The sequence below is a fragment of the Danio aesculapii genome, chromosome 20 (assembly GCF_903798145.1).
Source record: "Danio aesculapii chromosome 20, fDanAes4.1, whole genome shotgun sequence".
NCBI classification, from domain to species: Eukaryota; Metazoa; Chordata; class Actinopteri; order Cypriniformes; family Danionidae; genus Danio; species Danio aesculapii.
Window position 1 is genome coordinate 27962482 of NC_079454.1, and position 22249 is coordinate 27984730.

The 22249-nt window shown below is 34.7% G+C and overlaps 1 protein-coding gene across 2 annotated transcripts in view; it reads left to right on the forward strand.

Moving 5' to 3' along the window:
- Window positions 1-4014: 4014 nt before the first annotated feature.
- chga (chromogranin A) overlaps window positions 4015-22249 on the forward strand; it is a 28107-nt gene continuing 9872 nt past the window's right edge. The window contains exons 1-6 of one of the 2 annotated variants that reach the window (XM_056481390.1): window positions 4015-4276; window positions 5789-5838; window positions 10379-10472; window positions 13333-13401; window positions 14802-14885; window positions 19238-19522. In XM_056481390.1, coding sequence (XP_056337365.1) covers window positions 4207-4276; window positions 5789-5838; window positions 10379-10472; window positions 13333-13401; window positions 14802-14885; window positions 19238-19522 — 652 coding nt within the window. In that variant the 5' untranslated portion in view covers window positions 4015-4206. The remainder of the gene's footprint in view (window positions 4277-5788; window positions 5839-10378; window positions 10473-13332; window positions 13402-14801; window positions 14886-19237; window positions 19523-22249) is intronic. The other variant, XM_056481389.1, reaches the window with a different exon arrangement.

Sequence of the window (22249 nt, forward strand, 5' to 3'; positions counted from 1 at the left end):
TTTTTATCATATTTTCTATGGTGAGGGAGCAAGGACATTTTCACAGTATGTTTGATAATATTTTTTCTTCTGGAGAAAATCTTATTTGTTTTATTTTGGCTAGAATAAAAGCAGTTTTTCATTTTTTAAAAAACATTTTAAGGTCAAAATTATTAGCCCCTTGAAGCTATATATTTTTCGACTGTCTACAGAACAAACCATCATTATATAATAACTTGCCTAATTACCCTTACCTGCCTAGTTAACCTAATTAACCTAGTTAAGCCTTTAAATGTCACTTTAAGCTGTATAGAAGTGTCTTGAAAAATATCTAGTAAAATATTAGTTACTGTCATCATGGCAAAGAGAAAATAAATCAGTTATTAGAAATAAGTTATTAAAACTATTATATTTAGAAATGTGTGGCAATTATAAGTTATAGAATTATTTATATATATTTATATAGAATCTTAGGTAAAGACCAAGTTCCATTAAGACATTTTGAAAATGTCCTTCATAAATGTATCAAATCTTAATTTTTGATTAGTAATGTGGATAACTAAGAAGTCTTTGCACAACTTTAATGGCTATTTTCCTAACATTTAGATTTTTTTTTTTAACCCTCGGATTTTAATAGTTGTATTGTGGCCAAATCCTAACAAATAATGCGTGAATGGAAAGCTTATTTATTCAGTGTTCAGGTCCAAAACATATGACTGTTTTTGTGGTCCTGTGTCACATTTTATATGACTTTTTGTTAGAAGCAGTAGTAGTAGTAATAGTAAAACTTTATTGTCATTGACAGGAAATTTGTTATGGGCATCACCATATTGCTGCAGACATTCCATAAAAACAAACAATCAAAACAATATAAAATATGGTTACAATAATTATAATGCTAATTAAGATAAACTCTTGTTAAATAAACCCACTGAAACTAATACAAAGGATTTCTTATATCGCTTCAACCTACATTTAGGGACTCTATATCTCCTACCAGAGGGAAGCAGTTATAATGAGTTGGATCATTCAGACTCCTTTCCACCTGATTGAGGACACAATTCACATATAAAGCTTGAGGATTCAAATATTCCTCATGCCCAACAATTTTCTATCCTGTCTTTAAGAGATGCATCAACTTTAGATTAGAGGTTATTTAGAGGAGTTAAACAATTTAGACTCTTAATTGACATTTCTCATTTCTCATGATCTTGTATAGTCAATTAATGCTGGAAAAAAGTGCTAATTTAGTCTTTTGTTCCACCGGCTACATAAAAAAAAAAAAAAAAAAAAACAAACTTGTATATATAGTATGCATATTTTATTAGCTTTAATTCTGTACAACATGCTACATATGATATGTTTTGCCCTTCAAACTAATATAAGCAGGGAAAAAACCTTGTTTCCACTTCAAAGGCAATTTGGTGTAGTCCATCACATGCACGTACTATTACTCCTGCTGACCGTTCAATTTTCGTCCAATTTTAGTGTGTCCAGAATAGAGAAATTGCATTATCTCTTCATTATAAATCAATGTTCATGTCTGCTGCTTCAAATTTCCTGCTTTTCTGCAATGCATCTGTTTAAATCAACATCATTTTCCACAGCAGGGGTAAAATGTGTAAACATCAGCCTCTAATGTGCACATTATGAGAGACAACTGGACCGTTCTGTGTCACCTATGAACAATATGATAAATGGAGACTGTTGATATAAACAATGAATGACTAACAGTTTTCTCACGGACGCTTAGTCAAGTAGGACAAATTTTTAAAAAAAATAAGAGCATATTTCAGTCAATGCAACATATCAAAATAAAAAAAAATGTCTAAAAACGTGAGCAGAAATATTTTATGCACATGTAAATGCACATCTGCATGTAAACTGAAATATCTCAAGAAGATATGAGTGTTAGTGTATATTTGCATCTAATAATACTCAGTTTTCAGCTCGCATCCACTCTCGTTCGTTCCTGCCACTCTCTTTATGCTGCTCAATAAATGAGTTGGTAGTGTAATCACATATGCTTCCCCTGAGGTCCATCATTTACTGTCTATGCCAATGTTTAATGCAGTCCCTTTTTAATTGAATTACTTTCTGTTCTGAATGGCAGGCAGCACTACTGACCGACTTCTGTTTGTTATTCAGCGCAAAGATTCATGGAAAAAAACAACAACTTTATTTCAGCTTGTGATTTGTTTTCCTTTCATCATTAGTTCATTGGATCATTAGTTTCAGTGTTGTTTGGGTATTTTAGGCCGGAATGGTGGAAACTTGGTTGAAAATAATAATACCTAATTAAATCAAATAATACTAACAATTCATTTAATTCTGGACCTGATTAAAAAAGCTAAGCAATAATCAAAAAGTCACACTTGTGTTATTACTGATTGTAGTAGGAAATTAAATGGTGGGTGGAAAAAAAGCAATTTTAACAATTTAGAAATCTGCAATACAGGAGGAAATGCTCTAATAATCTGAAGGGACAAGACACACCAGATGAATTGAGTTCTGATCAAACATTCTTGCCTATGTTTGTAACCAATTGTCTTAATTTTAATAATTTGTTATAATTAATTAGTTAATTTTTTTTCATTTACTTTATCTGTCTTCTGGTCTGACAGAAATAATGATGCAAGAACTGGCACCGAAACTGGCACTTATGAATTGTCTAAAACTAGTCTTCAAAAGTAAGCAATTATATGACATATAATAATAAAACATATTTTTACTTTATTATTTTATTTTAAATATAAATAATGTGGCCTTAAAATACAAATAATAAAGACTTAAAAGTATTGCAATAAAATATGGTATATTAATTTCATAAAACTTGAGTTATTATAAATATTGTCTCCAGTCAGTTTTAACACCTGAGGCTCAACTGAACAATACCTGTGGGTCAAAGCATTTTTCCTTGAATAATTCAATGTACAGACATTTTTAGGATCTGAATGAAAACCCACTGGTACAATATATCTTGGCTTTTCCTTGATCATAATTGTATTGAAATGACACTTTGTTTTTGTTGTAACTACTAATTAGCTTGGAGCTTCAGAATAACGAGTTTTTATAATAAAAAGTGAATGGTTGTCAATGATTCTATTTATTTAAAAAAAAAAAAGTTCATAACAGTGTAATACACCCCCCCCCCTCCCCATATGTAAATTTAATCCCGATGGAATCTTATTTGACCAATATTTATATTTTATTTGTTAGTTATTAATATTAGTAAGTCATTTAAAGACCTTTAGTGTTATGTTATTAATATGTTATGCTGTTTATGTTATTAGTTTTGTATAAGTAATTTGATGCAGATCGAGATGCTTTATATTTGACCCTAATGAAATTAATTATTTAGTCTGAAGCAGAATATAAAGAACCAGGTAGGAATTGTCCTTAGCAGATCATCTTTTTGGATAGATATAAAAAAGATATATTACATTCATCTCGAGTCTAGATGTAATATGCATGCACAATATATATATATAAGCACAAAAAAAATTAAGTAGATGCAAGGTAAGCAGCTAAGGGCGCCGGGGAATTAAGGGACTCTGACCGATGCCAAGAAGCTTATATTAATCAAATAGCTCTTTTATAATTTTTCTATCATATGTTGTAAAAGCTGTCTATAACCATTAATATTTTAACGTTATTACTTCTTTTCTAAACTCGGGGCACACATGAATTGTGGAACGTGCCATACCGCATATGCAAACATTAATATTTAATCACAAATCACAATTATGGCTAATTAACTGCATATAGTTTGTGAACAAGTTTTTTTTATTTTTGAATTTATTGTATTTAGTTTTACACTAAAGAGGTTCTCCTTAAGATATATTTTAAGATGCAGTTATTTATAAAAAACAGAATACAAAGAAGAAATATCTATAGAAAAAGAGAGTGTTTTGAGTTTCAATGCTAAGGCCTCATACCTGGAATAGCTTAGGGCCCCCAAAATCACTAAGTCTGCCCCTGAGTAGTGGGCAGCTGTATTTCACACTGATGTCATTTCCTCTTCATGTCGACTATATAAAGGCGGCATCGCTGCGGTAGTTGATAGTGACACTGAGGCATTGTGGTCTGAGGAGCCGACGAAACGAACACGAGCAGCGCCCAATGCGCAATAATGCATCCCTAAATCAGCCAGTGTTTTCATTTATTGTGAGGACAGGGAAATATTAACGTTCATTTGCTTTCGCTCGCCACTTTTAAGCAGAACAGATGCCTGCACTTCGCATCACGACAATGATCGCGCGAGGATGCGCTGCTCTCCTGCTCCTGGTGAATATTGGTAAGTGTGCAAGATATATGAAAGATCACGCTGTGGGAGTACTTTGCGTTATTTTGGATGATTCATTGCTTAAGTTGACTTGCTTAGCATACATGTGAGCTGTGCAATGTCTCCGTCAGCACCAAGGACAGCGAAGAAACACTTGAGAGGAACGCAAACGGGCTTTTCACACTTGACATTTGTAAACGCAGTGATTTCACACATCGCATTGTTAATGTTTTATTTTGCGTTAGTAATTGGTTATTTTTTTTCGAGATTTCATACTGTTATACTTGTTTATTTCACATACAGTGTCAGTTAGTAACATTTATCAGCCATAAAAACATGCGACACTTGTATATTTGTATATCTTTGTAAATCTCCCCTCTGGTTTACTTAAACTAATAATTTGTCCGTTAATGGCTTCCCTTTATCGGTCGACATGTTTGACATAAGCAGCGCGCGAAAGTTTCACTACAAAGCACATGAATATTTATAAGATGACCGCTGAAACAGTTTATGATTGGTTGTTTGTTGCTAAACGCTCACAAAACCTTTATTACTTAACCTGAAGGCTAACGAGACGTTTAAACGTTAAAGGGATTGTTCACTCAAAAATGAACATGTACTCACTATCTACTCAACCACAAGTGACTCCAAACCTTTATGAGTTTCTTTTTCTGTTGAACAATAAAGAAGATATTTTGAAGAATGCGGGAACAATGTAAACATTGACTTGCATTTGTCGTTCATGCTATGGAAGTCAATGGTTAAAAGATTTCCTCAAAAAATCTTCTTTAGTGTTCAGCAGAAGGAAAAAAGACAAACAGGGTTGGAACAAGTGAAGGGTGAGTAAATGATGACTGAAATTTCAGTTTTGGGTGAACTATCCCTTTAAGTCAATGGTCTCAAACTCAATTCCTGGAGGGCCGCAGCTCTGCATAGTTTCAGCCACCTCCAACTCACACCTGCTTGGTTGTTGCTAGATCGGATATGGTTGCGGCCGGAAGTAAACGAGAATTATTTCTGCCAATTATAAATTTTTCACATTTATTGTATTTTACGTCTACCCCAACGTCTACCCCACCCCAACCCTAAACCCAACCATCACAGTAAGTATAAACAGCAGTTGTACCGAGAAATATTTTTGTTATCTATTAAATTACCCAATAAATTGTATTTTTTAACACCTACCCCCACCCCAACCCTAAACTCAACCATCACAGCACTGTAAAAATATGAATTATTGTTATACAGTGTCATAAAAAAATGCTGCTATATTAATGTGCATATCGCACTTCCGGCCAGTTGCGTATCCGATCTAGACTTTACCCACCTGCTTAATAGTCTCTTGAAGACCTTGATTAGTTTGATCAGGTGTGTTTAATTAGCATTGGAACTAAACTGTGCAGAGCTGCCGCCCTTCAGGAATCGAGTTTGAGTCCCATGCTTTAAGTTAACCCATGGTTATGTGTAGGTTAATTGCATTATCACATCATGCTTTTGTTAATCAAACATTCTTTTTATTTCCAGTCATCTCTGCACCAGTCTCTCCAGGTCACATGGAAGAGAAGGATGTGAAGGTAAGGATGCGAAGGAGTTTATGAATCATTGTTTTACACAAATAAAATGCTATTTCAGTCTCAAGTGCTGTACAATATTAAATTAATGCGCAGCCATCTAAGAAACAGGAGCATAAGGATTGGCAGAAAGGCAACAGCATTAGTCGGTGTTGTCAGGAAATGTGGAGGAAAGCAGCATAAGTGAGACAGTGACTCAACAACACGACTTCATCCTAGTGACAGCTGGTGCCATGTGTGCTTATTCAGAGGAGGCTACCGACTACAGATGACTGCAAACTGTGCTCTTCAACTATAATGAAGTCAACTAAAGTTGGGTTGTGTGTTCATTTATTTAAGATGGCATCATCACATGCTTATTTCTCATCTTTGGCCATAAAAATAAAGCTTAAGAGAATCTATTTTAATAGAAAATGTTTTAAAAAATCACACTAAATCTCCCTTTTCTTGTTCCACAAAGATCCTTTACTTAAAAGAGTTCTTAAAGAGATTAATACAAATAATTTTACAATAATTAAATTTGTTCAATTAAAGCAAAATTATTTAATTTAAAATGAAAATTTCCTCATTATTTACTCAAACTGGGGTTCTGAACATGAATACATTTCTGGTAACACTTCATTTTAAGTCCTAATTCAGGCTTATAACAGAGCGTTAACATTCACTCAATAAACTATTAATTAGCTGCCTATTAATAGTAAGGATGTTTTAGTTTAAGGCAGGGGTGGAGGGCTGCAGCTCTCAACAGTTTAGTTCCAACTTTGCTTCAACACACTGACCTGGAGGTTTAAAACAAGCTTGAAGGACTCAATTAGTTTGATCAGGTGTGTTTTGTCAGCTTTAAAGCTAAACTGTGCAGAGCTGCAGCCCTCCAGGAACTGAGTTTGACACCAGTGGTTTAAGGCAGGGGTTCCCAAACTTTTCAGCCCACAACACCCAAAATAACAATGCCAGTGACTCGTGATACCCAATATTCTCTGAGGTGGTTATAATTATATAAACCTTGCACACAACGCCGCACACATAACAAATAGGCCCAAGTCTATTAATCGTTTAATTTTGACCATCCTCTATGTTCAGTTGAGGCCTGTATTTATTTTTAATGTACATGAGTGCAGTAAAGGTGTCAGAAAGTTTAACTAGGTGCCTTAAAATCAATGTGCTGTGTCTTTAACATAACATAATCACCCCAGGGGTCGCAGAAAATTTGAAAGGCTGATGGCTTGTTGGGTCTTCTGTAGGTTTTGGATGCATATGGTAATTCTGATTGATCTTTGGAAGTCACTAAGTGACCCCCCACACCTCATTGTCCCACGACCCCTCTAGGGTGTCCCGACCCCCACTTTGGGAACCACTGGTTTAAGGTATTGGATTAGGAATGTAGATTATTCATTCATTCATTTTCCTTTGGCTTAGTCTCTTTACTAATCAGGTGTCACCACAGCAGAATGAACCACCAAGATCATAGATTATAGCTACTAATAAACAGTTAATATTTTAATAATAGGCAGGTATAAGCCAGTAGTTAATAGTGTGAATTGTTAGCAACTTTCTTTCTTCAGTAGAAAGAGATATTCTGACCAATGTTGGAAAAAGCAGTCATTGACATACATAATAGGAATATTCTTTATTTGAGTGTGTGTGTGTGCTCAACAGAAGAAAGAAACTCAAGTTTGGATTAAGTGCAGGATGAGTAAATAATGACAGATTTTTCATATTTGGGTGAACTAGCCCTTTAAGATCCAGTTTTCATAGTGTGAAGAGTCATTTCATGACCTAAAGAAGCACCTTGCACTGTGACGAACTGAGATGAAAAGGTTCCAAGGATGTTAAAGGTTCTTCATGCAACATCGAGCAAGTAAAGTGCAAAAAAATAAACAACCTTTATGTTCAAAAGTATTTCATTCATTTAATTTATGCTATTATTACATGCTCATTTCTCATTTCTGATGATGATCAACACCTTAAGAGATTATTTAGCTTTAATAGAGAACACTAAAAAAAGATCGAAATCGCAAATCCAAAGTTTGGGCAGAAAAGACAACGGCAGTGTCAGGTTGCAAACAGATGCAGTTCTCCTCAGTAAAATGATAATGCCATTTCAGCAGCACTTTGGCCTTACTGAGGGAGGCTGTTTTTCCCTGACAGTAGAGAATGTTTGACTTTGGGGGGGAATGTGGAGCCAAAACAGATCGCAGAGGCAGGCGAGCGGGATGGAAGTACTGAGGAGGAAATGACATTGATTGAAAGTGAAATGTAAGACAGTAAGGAAATGCGAGGCTTTGAGATATTATTGGCATTCTGCTGCTATGTCCTCTATCACATTGATCTCATGAATGTGTGCAGTCCATATAATAACCGGGGTCATTATAGTTAACTAAAATGTAGAATATTTTAATAAACATAATAAATTAAAAACAACACATTTTGAACATGTTAACAAAAATGTAAATCACAATCTAACATTAAAAATGTTACTATTAATGTAATATATATATATATATAGTATTGCAGTGATACTAAAATAACCATGATTTATAGACACTACTATCATAACAATATTTCCCATAAACACTGTTCTTTTTTGGTCTACTTTCCATTCATCACAGAGTCCTGAAAATAACAAAAACTTGTCAAAATGGTCTCAATATTACTATTTTACTACTATTACTATTTAACATATTTAACTATAATGTAAGTGATGTTTACCAGAGCAAGGAAATCTTTCAAAGTATTTGCTATTGCATTTTTTCTTTTGGAGAAAATATTATTTTTTTCAGTTTGACTGGATTAAAAACATATTTAAAAAAAATCAAAAACTGCTGAGTTCAATATTATTAGACTCAATATTAGTATTTTTTTTGTTTGCAACAGAACAAATCACTGATGATTCATTCATTCATTTTCTTTTCAGCTTAATCTCTTTATTAATCTGGGGTCTACACAGTGGAATGAACCACCAATTTATCCAGCATACGTTTTATGCAGCGAATGACCCAAGCCATTGACTTCCAGCTGCAACCCATCACTGGGAAACACCCATACACTCTCATTCACACACATACACCACGGACAATTTAGCTTACCCAATTCACCTATCGCACATGTCTTTGGACTTGTGGGGGAAACTGGAGCACCCGGAGGAAACCCACGCGAACACAGGGAGAACATGCAAACTCCACACAGAAATGCCAACTGACACAGCCGAGGCTCGAAAATGACCTTCTTGCTGTGAGGCGAGAACACTACCCACTGCGCCACCATGCTGCCCTCATCAATGATGATGACTTGTCTAATTACCCAGTGGTTCTTGAATCCATTCCTCAGGCCTGCCCATCCTGCACATTGTGTATGTCTCTCTTATTTGACACACAAGGAGGATCCGGCTCAAGGACCGGAATTGAGAACCACTGAATTCACCCAACTTGCATAGTTAAAATGATTAACCTAGTTAATCCTTTAAACTGCACGTTAAGCTGAATACCAGTCATCTTGTAAAATAACTAGTAAAATATTATGTACAGCCATCATGTCAAAGACAAAAATAATTTATTATTAGAAATTAGTTATTGGAATTGTTATGTTGAAAAATGTTTTGAAAATGTTCTGTTAACCTGCACTTGGAAAATATTTGTGTTATTTATGATTTCTTTAACATTTTTTTTACATTTTACAAACAAATAACCCTTAGAGGAATAATTAAATTAAATTAAATTACACAACTAAATGAGGGGCAGACATCTACCTTTATGCAACAATTTCAATGTTACAATTAGAGTAATGAAAGATTACAAACTGTTGCATTATTATTGTCAAGGTTAGCAAGAGCGATTAGTCTAGCGTTCATAACAAACGTTCTGTTATGTCTTTGAAGGGAGTATCTAATCTTCTCTAGTTTGACAAAATACAAAACATCTTTCAGCCACTGTACATGCGAGGGTGACTGGGGGTGCTTCCAGTTTAATAAAATTACATGCCCAGCAAGCAAAGTAAGAAAAGCCTCAAAGTTTAAAAAGTAAGTGGGTAATGTGTAATTATCAGGCATCACACTAAATAGACCAATAATAGGTGATAGTGCTAGATCTATTGAAGTAATGGCTGAACGAGAAAGAAATACTGAGCCCCAGAATGAGGAAAGAGCCAGGCATGTCCAGAACATATGGGTTAAAGTGCCTAAACCTGAATGACACCTATCACACTCCGGATTAGTGCGAGCCTATATTTTGACCAGTGTACTCGGTGAACCACTTTACACTGAATGAGGCAGAGACGTGTGCATATAGATGAGGAATGAACCCTGTTTAAAGCTGCTTCCCATGTATCTTTGTTCACTTGGAAAACATTTGAAAAAACATTTCACAGCGGTGCTAATAATTAATAATTATTTTATTAATATTTGTTAATAATTAATTAATCAAAATTTTAAGCCATGTATAGAGTAACAAAACGAAAAAAAAAGTTTGTTTGCAAGTTTCAGGTATGTCTTAAAAAGGCTTAACCATGGCATGCTGTTTCATATCCAAATCTTTTTGTCTTTGCATAGGTGATGAAGTGTATTGTGGAGGTGATTGCAGATGCTCTGTCTAAGCCTCATCCAATCCCAGTGTCCCAGGACTGCCTTGAAACCCTCAGCACTGGTGAGTACCTGCATCACTGACATCTGGACTCCATTTCTCTATAACTATTTCCCAGTATTTAGTTGCAGTTGAGTGCAGCTCTTCCCCATCATCAGCAGTGACCTTCCAAGTATGATCAATATAGCAGCTGTGACTGTTTCTGATAGCCCGAATTTAATAGACCAAACATCTAATGACTTTAGCGCAGTAGAAGCCGTAGTACGAAGTTTGGCTGTGCAATGTTTAGTCACATTGCAGGGGCTTTTTGCCTTGGAACTTTTAATAGTTGGAAAATCAATCCTTCTATTAACAAAGCAGGTATTGTTACTGAGATAATGCTTACAACGCTGAAATCAAACACTCGGTCTGAGGCTTACACAATGAGTCGAGGACAAAGAAACAGTGATGGGCAGAGATTGACAGAAGGAGGGAGAGCTAGGGCAGATAACAAGAGCAAAACAGAATTTAATGAAGACACTGAGGATTGTATTTTTAACACAGAAGAATATTAAATGTTTCTGTAAATAGCACAAATAAAGTAAATTACTATAGTATTAATATTATTGTATTGTATATTATTATATTATTGTTAAACATGAATGTATTTGAACCTACACTAAAAAAACTCTTAAGATTTACTTATAAATCCTACAACTTAAAAAATTCTTAAAAAAACTTAAAAAATCATAACAATTTGCACAAATAAATTTCAATTAAATTTTTATATCAGGAACAATTAACTTGTCAATATCATGTAAAATTGACTTTATTTAGGAGTGTTAGGTTAAACAGGTAAAAATTAATTGATTATCTTTACCTTTGAGTCTTTCTTTATTTAGATGACCCAAGTACACAACCTTCTTGCTGTGAGGCAACAGCGCTACCCACTGCGCCACCCTATATTATGTTATGTTATGTTATATTATAATGTTATTGCAGAAAATATTATATAAATGTAGTGTATACTGTGTACTGTAAAAAATGCTGGGTTTCACACAATTCCTTCATGTTGTCCCAACACAAATCGATTAAGTTAAACATAAAAGAATTAAATTGTCCCAAAAAACATAAGAATTGTGTTGATTCATCTCATTTTAAATAAGTAGTTTGTAAGTAAATGAATCATAAATAAATAAAGCACTTTTTATTTCATAGATAATTTTTTAAGTCAACACATTTGGTTGCAAAACATTTGGTCCATTAATAATTGCTATTTATTATATACTATACTTAATATACTTAATTTTTAAAAAATTGTATGTTATACAGGGTGATTCAAAAAGAATATCTCAACTTTTTAAAATCTGTATTTAATCAAAGAAACATGATGGAACCTTGTGTAATTAATCAATGTGAAGTGTACTTAACAAAGTTTTTTTTTCAGTTGAAAACAAGTTGTTGGGTGACGTGGTGGCACAGTAGGTAGTGCTGTCGACTCACAGCAAGAAGGTCACTGGTTCAAGCCTCGGCTGGGTCAGTTGGCATTTCTGTGAGGAGTTTGCATGTTCTTCCCTTGTTTACATTGGTTTCCTCCGGGTGCTCCGGTTTCCCCCACAAGTCTAAAGACATGCAGTACAGGTGAATTGTGTAAACTAAATTGTCCATAATGTATTAGAGTGTATGGTTGTTTCCCAGTGATGGGTTGCAGCTGAAAGGGCATCCGCTGCGTAAAACATATGCTGGAAAAGTTGGTGGTTCATTCCGCTGTGGTGACCCCAGATTAATAAAGGGACTAAGCTGAAAAGAAAATAAATGAATGAATGAATGAACTAGTTGTTCAAATTCAGCTTTTTTGCTTAGAAATATTTCAGTTTACGATTGTGTTTTACTCCCTGATCCAATGATAGCAATTTTTGGATGGTCAGTTTTTCTGGAGACTCTCAACCGAAATGTACGGTCACATGTTCAGTATGGCATGATCATAGCTAAAAAAGTTATCCTTTTGTTTCTGGAAGAAAAATGTTTGTTTTCTGACTGGCTTCTTGGACTTCTCTCCTCTTAACATTTGGAAAGAATAAGATATACCACTTCTGGGAACTCTCGTAAATTTGATAAAACGTGGGATCCAGTCTTTTTTTTTTTCTAAAACACCACAAAGACTAATAATAATGTTTAATTTCTGAAGATTTGTAAGTTATTTTTTTTCTCTCTCTCTTTACATCTATTGCTGTGTCTTTTTGTAGGTCATATATGTCTTGTATGTTGCTATTTTCCCTTGTTTCATGCTTTATTTGACATTTTGCACAGATTTTTGTTTCATGAAGGGTTTGTTTGTCTGTTCTTTGTTTTTCTATTTCTGCAAAAAATATAATATAAAATAAAATATGAATTTTGCACCTTACATTTATAATGACATAGGGACATTGCAAAGATTCTCACCTGTTTTTTTTACTATAGTCACAAACAGAATTTAATAGTTCAAATAAGTGTATTACAATGGTCATTTAATATACAGACACCAAAATGCCATCTCCTAACACTTATCTATCATACATGAAATCTTTGTACGATGATATTCTGCCAAGTTCTGCTGCAAGTTCTCTGCCACAACTTTAACAGATTGAGAAGAAGCTTGGCAGGGAAATAAGACGACAGACATTTAGAGAGAGAAAGTAAGCAGTTCAGCGAACAGCAGTGAGCAGCAGACTCTGCATGTGCTGTTTGTCGGTCAGCAGAAAGGAAAAGCTTGACTCGACGTTAATTCAACGTAGATCTCCCCTCTTTATTGCTTTCGTTTTCTCTCTCCTCTCTCAGCGGCCCAGATGATTAATAGTGCCGCTCTGGAGAAGGCAGTAAATTTCAAGGCAATTAATGCAAAATAATGTAAAAAAATAAAGTGCTGACTGCTGAAAATGTAGGAGGTGTGCGTTGTGTTTTGCAGATGACAGGCTCGTGAGTATCCTGCGCCACAGAAACTTTCTCCGAGAGTTGCAAGACATCGCTGCCGAAGGTAAGAGCAGATGCTGCAGATTTGACCAGGACAGCGTGAACTCGCTGTGTTTTCCTGTGGAGAAACACTAATGGCAGCAGAATGACAGTTGGGTGCTAATGGCTTTTTTGGCAGCAGCTGGTCATTTGAAATGTCAGCTGGCGAATAGAAACACTGATCAACTCTTTTCATTTCCCTGAAACTTATACAGTTGAAGACTTAATTTTAAAATTTCAATTCTCTTTCATATATTTCTCAAATTATATTTATATTTCATATATTTCCCATGTGATACATTTCCCAAGTGATGTTTAATGGAGAATTTTTAAAAACATAATCGTCACTCCAAGTCCGAGGCTATGGTGCTCCACTGGAAAAAAGTGGTTTGCCATCTCCAGGTTGGAGGAAAGTCCTTACCTTAGGTGGAGGAGTTCAAGTATCTTGGGGTTTTGTTCACGAGTGAGAGAAGGATGGAATGTGAGATTGACAGGCAGATTGGTGCAGCAGCAGCAGTAATGCAGTCGATGTACTGGTCCCTTGTGGTAAAGAAGGAGCTGAGCTGAAAGGCAAAGCTCTCATTTTACCGGTCAGTCTACATTCCTACTCTCACCTATGGTCATAAGCTTTGGGTTATGACCGAAAGGACAAGATCTTGGATATAAGCGGCCGAAATGAGTTTCCTTTGCAGGGTGGCAGGGCACACCCTTATGGGTGAGGAGCTCTTTTACCCGTTAGGAGCTTGGAGTAGAGCCGCTGCTCCTCCACATGCTCCTGGGGAGAGGGAAGTCTGGGGTTCTCTCCCAAGACTGCTGCCCCCACGACCCGGCCCTGGAAAAGCAGTTGAAAATGAATGAATAATAGTTTTCATAACTAATTTCTAATAGTTGATTAATTTTGTCTTTGCCATGATGACAGTATTTAAAATATTACTTGTAGTTTTGCAGGATATTGATATTCAGGTTAAAGTGCAGTTAAAAAGCTTAATAAAAATAATAGGTATATTTAACATAGTGCTCAAGGACACTTTATAACAGATAGAAACAAACAGAACAGATACAACATCTACAAAACTTAATGATTGTAACATTCAGAAAATAAGAGTTTTATGAAGAGATTTAAACTTAGAAATAAATCGGTTAATTAAACAAGTCACAGTGGTTTGTTCTCTCGCTTGTTTGTTCTTTTGTTCTATAATGAAATATAATTCGTTAAGGAAGCTAATAATATTGGCATTAGCAGTTATACAAACGTTTTTTTTAATTCCAGCCAACTAAAAGAAATAAGACTTTCTCCAGAAGAAAACATATAATAGTAAATACTATGAAAATATTGCTTTGCTCTTTTAAAAATCAATTGGGAAATATTAGAAGAATAATCAAAATTTCACAGGACTTTAACTGTATATGTAAACCCTTTCACAGGAGCCAGTGAGAGAGCACTGAAACCCCCAGGAGATGTGGCTGATCATGTGACCAGCCTCCCTAAAGACTTGAAGAAAACTGCAGGTGAGATTAATCCACTTCTTAATTGCCATGCTACGTGACTCTGTGCTCAGCCTGCTGTCATTGTTTGTTCGCATTATCACACATGCATGTACGGAAACAGCCATACACTTGGATAAATGATGAAACGTATAATATGTATTTAAAGCTAAAGAAGCGTAGAGATATTTGAATAGTTGCAGACAGCGAGTAAAATATGTATCGAACGTGTCATGATTTTTGCAGGTAAATATATTTCTAGAAGACCTGTTGACATGAAACAAAGCAAAAATGATTCTGAGAAAATAGTTTATGTGTAATAACAATGGAATGACACAAGGAGAAAATACTGAACTACTGAAATTTATTTAATACTTTAATACTAAAGGGCTTTTTTGGTAATGACAACTTCAAGAAGTCTCTTGTATGGAGAATGGAGTTGCACGCATTGCTCATGTGTGATTTCTTTCCCAGTTTTTAACATTGTCTGGGCCATTCTAGCAACTTTATTTCCTTTTCTGAAATCTGTTGTTTATCAGCTGATAAATATGGGCCAGTAGGGGCCTACTGTGACTACTGGTAGGCTCAGAAGGCTGTTATCATCCATCCACATGGTTAAGCAGCTATAGATCACATATGGCTGTGGCCAGAAGTTAACAAGAAGTATTTATATTATGTATGAAATATCCCATTAAATGTATTTTATTAACGTCTACCCCTACCCCAACCTTAAACCCAACCATCACAGTAATGTAAAAACAGGTCTGGAGTCTTCTCAATTACCATTAACCATGTGGATGGATGATAACAGCCTTCTGAGCCTACTAATAGGTGCAGAAGACCCCTAGTGGCCCATATCTATCAGATAATAACCAATGATAACGCCTATTCAGTTGAGTGATAACATTTGAAGCGGGTGGATTTCAGCTGCTGTCTGGGCTTTCCATTCCTTTTTACACCTTCCTTTCTTCGTGTGTTCAATACATCATCCCTGTGTCATTTCATTACACATAACTTAATTTCGAAGCTAATTAGTTTGGTTTTCTTTGTATGTAAGGATTACTTTGGTTTATCTAGTGAACATTTCAAATGACAACAGCCCTTTTAGAAATATCTTTTTTGAGAAACTGTGATTAGTATTAATTAATGCTCCCTTATAGTTCCCTTAGCTACACTCACAAGATCAAGACAAAACAAAACAATAATTTTATCAAATGTAATGGACAGCAGGCCGTAGAATAAAAAATAATTCCACAATTTCAGTCATCAGAAATGTGATTTTAACACATTTACAAAATATTATGCAAATATTAGTAATCAAGTGGTAGAATGACAATTTACATAAACAAGCATAATCATAATCATACTCTGGAGGTCACATTGCAGCATTGGTCTGCTACAACCTTTCCTTCTTTTCCGTCTTTTTCTATTCACACTTATATACAGTTTTTTTATTTTTATTTTTTTTTTTGCATATGAGAGAAAGAAGATGAAAGAATCATCTAAACAGCAACATGAAACGCTTCTTTGTTCTCCCATTGCTTTTCACTCTTCAAAGGACAGAAGACAGTTATCCAGTGCTCTCAAAGCACATTTTGATGTGAATCGTAGTGTAGAGCTGCACTTATTTTAGCAGCATTCTGACAGAATCGGGCCAGAGGGCATATCTGTCTAGTGGGCATCATTTCTTGCTAGTGCAAAGACCCACTACCTGATTTATGTTGGTACTAGATTTGTACAGTTTCTTATGCTTGTCGCCATACACGCCATACATACTGTCTTGCATATGTCATGCATTAAAAGGGTGGTCCACTATGATATCATATTCTAAACTTCAGTTGATGTGTAATGTAGTTGTGTGAGCATAAAATACATCTCTGTATGTAATATGCTTAAAGTTCAATGCAAAGGGAGACATTGGCTTTTACAGAGTTAGCTAAGCAAAGCCTACAGAGAACAATGTTTGGGGACTACAAAAAATACATACGGGTTAGTGAGATCACAAATGCTTCAGATTACGTGCATTCACCATGCGCATACACCCTGTGCAGCGAAGTGGTGTGGCGTGGCTAGAGGCACTGTAATGCAGCAGAGAAAGCTAAAATGCCATCCAAATGCTGCTATTTCCACAGAGCTTGTTCTGTTACCGTATTTGGGCTTCCAAAGGATCCGACACAAAGAAAGAAGTGCTTATAATTTAATTTTAATTATGTTCCAGGGAATTATTTTAAAAGTATATAGCTAGCATTTGACAAAGGAGAACTTCCAGAATCTCTCCCAGTTCAGTGCTGCATTCGGCTAGACACTCCTCCAACCATAATAGACGAAGCTGTGGATTGTGAGCCACAACCTGTAATTATTTTTATTTGTTAAAATTGACCTATGACATGCAGTGTCTAGTGTTAACGGTATGTTGTAGCAAGAATGTAAACAAGGATGTAAACAATGAGAAATGCTGTTTGGCACTGTTAACAATTTAGCTACAAATTCATATTTATCTGTCAAATTGCTGTAAACACCCACACTTTTAGACAGCAGTGTCGCTCTCTATACAGCCGCTTTCCATGCATTATACATCTCAAATAACGAACTCATTAGTTCGTTAATCAAAGTAAGATATATGAAAAAATAACGTGATTTTCTACAAATGAATCATGAGCACACATTGCTTTATATCTTATAAACACAACTAAGCCTTAAATTACACTCTGGACCCCTCTTTTAAGACTGAGGACAAGTGTGTGGGAGCTGAATATCATTCTATACTTAGTGTAGGTGTCGAGTGAAACACTAATTGTGTTTTAATCGCTCCTCTAAATTGAGAGTGGGCTTTCAGTGCTCTTCATTCGACCATATTCAAAAATGTTGACCTTGGAAATTGTCATCTGTGTTGATCTGCACGCCTTGCAAATATACTTTCATTCTAACCTGTGCATCCGGCTCGCCTCATATTAAGCCATGTCAGTGTCTTTTTACAGGGAGGTAAGCGCTCGGTGCACATGAGGTGGCCTTTTTCTCGAGGTTAACATATTCTCATTACATCATTTATATCTGCACTGCTACTATTACTGCACTGCTGAGGTCAAAATGACTGATCCATGGAGAAACCATTTAAACAGTCTGTTCCGCAGCCTTGCACTTTGATTTAAAGGCAGTGTAGCAAGAATTAATCTGATGAATCAAACCTCCACCTGGAAAAAATGAATGAAATAATATTAATAAATAAATAATACACATTACAGTGCTCAGCATATATAAGTACATCCCTCACAAATCTATCTTTCAAATTCATATTTTTAATAGGAAGCTATACAACATTATATTTGTGCATATACATTAGATTAGTCAGTACTGAAGCCAAATCTGGAGCTCATCTAACAAAATAACTTACGATAACGGTCCAAAAACTAGTACACCTAAATTTATATGTTATAGAAAAATATTTACAAATTTAAATAATACATAATACAATAAATACAAATTTAAAAAAGGAAAAATCAAGAAAAGCAAAAAATATTGAAAATGTAAAGGTTGTATTTTTATTTTTTGGGCAATGTTTTGCTTGATTTTAATTGTATTATCTTTCAGTTTCTAATTATGTTTGGTGACTAAAGTATTATTTTAATTAATTTATCTGTTTAATAAATCGTTTTGTTTAAATGCACGAAAATACATTGCCTGTATTCACTGAGAAATGGATACAAATTTTCAAAATGAGGTGTACTTTTTTATGCTGAGCACTGTAACTAAGTACATCCATCCTAGATAAATCAAACCACGAGGGCTTCAACCTTATAGAAAACAATAATAAAAAAAGATTATTCATGCATGCATGTAATTATCACAGATTAATCAAATCTTCAAATTTGACATTACAGGAAACATGTATAAGGAATGTACAGGATAATATACAAGTATTTATTTATTTAAATATGTATGTACAGTATGTATGCATGTATGTATCATAAATTAGGCAACATAAATTGATCAAACCACAGATTTTCACCTGAAAGAAAAGAAGAATTAATTAAAGCACAGCATACAGTATAATATATAGTTCCTTTTATTTATTTATTTATTAGGTTAATCGAATCTTTGATGAAGATGTGATTGAAATAAATAACATTTGATGTAAGATTTATATTTATTTATTTGTTTATTTTTATCACAGATTAATAAAATCTAATTTAACCTAAAGGAAAGCTAAAAGATTAGCATGCTGTACAGCATGGATTTCTTATCTATTTGTGTAATGTTGTTTTGCTTAAAGCAGGGAATGCTTTTTTACTAGTTAAATCATCCGAGCCATTTAGATTGAGTGATGCTATGACACAAATGAGCATTTAACTTCAAGATAACCCTTTGCCATCTAACAGACGATCAGTCAATGCTGGTTGCCATGGAGAAACCAGAAGAAGAAACAGAGAAGCGAGGAGCAGGAGAGGAGAGCGAGGAGACAGAGCAGCAGTCTCAGAAACAAAACCAGATTATTACTCAGGATGACCACAGTAAGGAACAAGAAGAATATGAGAATTACATCTCTAACTCCTTAAATCCAGAGCAGAAGACAGAATCACAGGAGGAGGCCACGATAAGAGACGAGGAGAAGAAACACCCCAGCTCAGAAAATGAGGAGGAAAGCGATCCGGCTCATAAAGAGGGTAATGATGAATACAGTATGCATCATGCCATATGTGCTACTTTCAGAGTTTATCTTTGAGTTTAGAGCTTCATTCATTATGATATGATATAACAAGCACCAAAGTGAGTTGTAAATTAAAGGAACACTACGCTTTTTTGGGAAAAGGGCTCATTTTACAAGTCACCTGGAGTTAAACAGTTTCAATTTTTTGAATCCTGTTATTCTGTAGCTACATCATGTACTAAGACTGACGGAAAATGAAATATTGCTGTTGTCCACGCTGATATGGCTACCAGCTCTACTCTCATTCTGCGGTAATAATCAAGGTATTTTATTCTCATTCTGCAGTAACAATTAAGGTACTTTACTCTCATTCCACCATAATAATCAAGAAACTTTGTTGCTGTACCTGGCACAATGAAATTACATAACACTACTAGTTATCTTGTTACCTACACTGTAACAAATTGCTGTAATATTTACAGCATTACTGGCCGTTTTTACAGTATTACTTACAATATTAAAGATGGTCAGTCAAGGGGACGGAGAGTAGCATTAATTTTTAAATGAAACACATAAGCACACACACAATATCAATGAGTGAGGGACAAAATACCACAAATAACAATAAACAATAAAGAGAGTTTTATTTACAAAAGATAGTGATAATACGTGCAAAATATGTAGATATATAGAACAATAAATGTTTACATAAATATATAGAAAATCACAAACAACAAATGGGACACAACATTTTAAACGGGTAGATGAGAGAGTTGGAGAGATGAGATGCGGGCGGCGTCCAAACAATAAAAATAAAATAAAATAAACAACCTATTCTACTGGCCCAAATTCTACCCTAACTATTCAAACAGAAAAATATTTCAATTATTGAAAAGAAAGTTTTTGTGTCTCTGACGTGACCTACACTATGATAACAGAAAACCCAAAATACAGCGGATGGAGCTCGCACCCTAACCTAGTTTGTCTAACAAAAGTGATATTCACAGCCTACGTTTGCACAATGTATGTTGTGCGACATTCTTACCTGTCCCACTCTCCTACCTCAGATTACTGTGAATCTGACGGTGGACGAATGGAGAATATAAAACAAAAGCGGACATATACCAAAATGTAACACACTGATTAACGGATTGAAATGATTCACTGACACACAACACGGAAATTCAAAGTGTCCCGGGCCCTTCGAGTAGTGTCCTGTCACCAATTTTATGCAATGGTGGCAGTGGCTAGATTGGAGAGAGTATGATGATGTTAAGGGGGACGTGGCAAACAGCTGGACAGCGTGAGCTAATAGGAACCAATGGTAGAAATGAAAGTGGGAGAAGAAAGAGAGAGACTGGCAAAAGAAGAAAATCTTACAGCTCAATTGTAATTGTTAATATACAGTGCACTTGTTAATTTTACAGTATTACTGGCAATAGAAATTACCAGTAATACTGTCAATTTTACAGTATTTTTTACTGTGTAGCTGGAGACTATTTTCAGGCATAAATAATTTCTCCTACTGCAGCCATGGTACATCAGAGAAGTTTCATTATTATATTTATATATATATCTTCATTATTAAGTCAGAATGAGAGTATAGTTCCTAGCCGTATTAGCCTAGAAAATAGCAAGATTGTGTCTTGGTACATAATGAACTAAAGAAGTGTCAAACTTTAAACAGGAAAGTTACGGAAACTTTTTTAATATACAGTTGAAGTCAGAATTATTAGCCCCCTGTTAGTTTTTTCCTCAATTTCTGTTTAATGGAGAGAAGATTTGTTTCAACACATTTCTAAACATAATAGTTTTAATAACTCATTTCTAATAACTGATTTATTTTATCTTTGCCATGATGTAAATAATATTTTACTAGATATTTTTCAAGACACTTCTAAAAAGCTTAAAGTGACATTTAAAGGCTTAACTAGGTTAATTAGGTTAACTAGGCAGGTTAGGGTAATTAGGCAAGTTATTGTATAACGATGGTTTGAAATGATATATAGCTTAAAAGGGTTAATAATTTTGACTTTAAAATGTTGTTTAAAAAATTAACAGCTGCTCTTATTCTATCCAAAATAAAAAAAGACTTTCTCCAGAGGAAAAAATATTATCAGACATACTGAGAAAATTTCCTTGCTCTGTTAAACATCATTTGGGAAATATTCAAACAAGAAAAAAAATTCAAAGGTGGTTTAATAATTCTGATTTCAACTGTATATATATATATATATATATATATATATATATATATATATATATGCTAATGGTCTAATCCAATTCAATGATATATGCTAAGCTAAATAGGCAGAACAATGTTTTTCAGTAATATATTAAAAATGCAATCTATGCTGTTGTTTACATATGCTGCTGCGCATACATGTAACTGACCAAATCTTGACGTAAATACAAACCCTCTATAAGAAACAGCTCATAACAGTCATTTGTTCATGAATCAGACTACACGGGTGGCCTCAGTTATTTCTGATTCATCAATAAGATCCAGCTCATAATAATCACTTGTTCATGTCGTCGTTACTAGTCACTAGTTCTGTTTGTTTTGATTTAATAACAAGAACCAGCAGAAAGGAGACATTTATTTTTGCTTGTGCCAGACCCAGAGATCAGCTGAATGGTTTCATATGGTCAATAATTTAGCTGTAGGGGAGTTGTAAAATGAGCCTATTTCCAAACAATGTGGAGTGTCCCTTTAAGTGCAAGGACACGTTATAGACCAGCA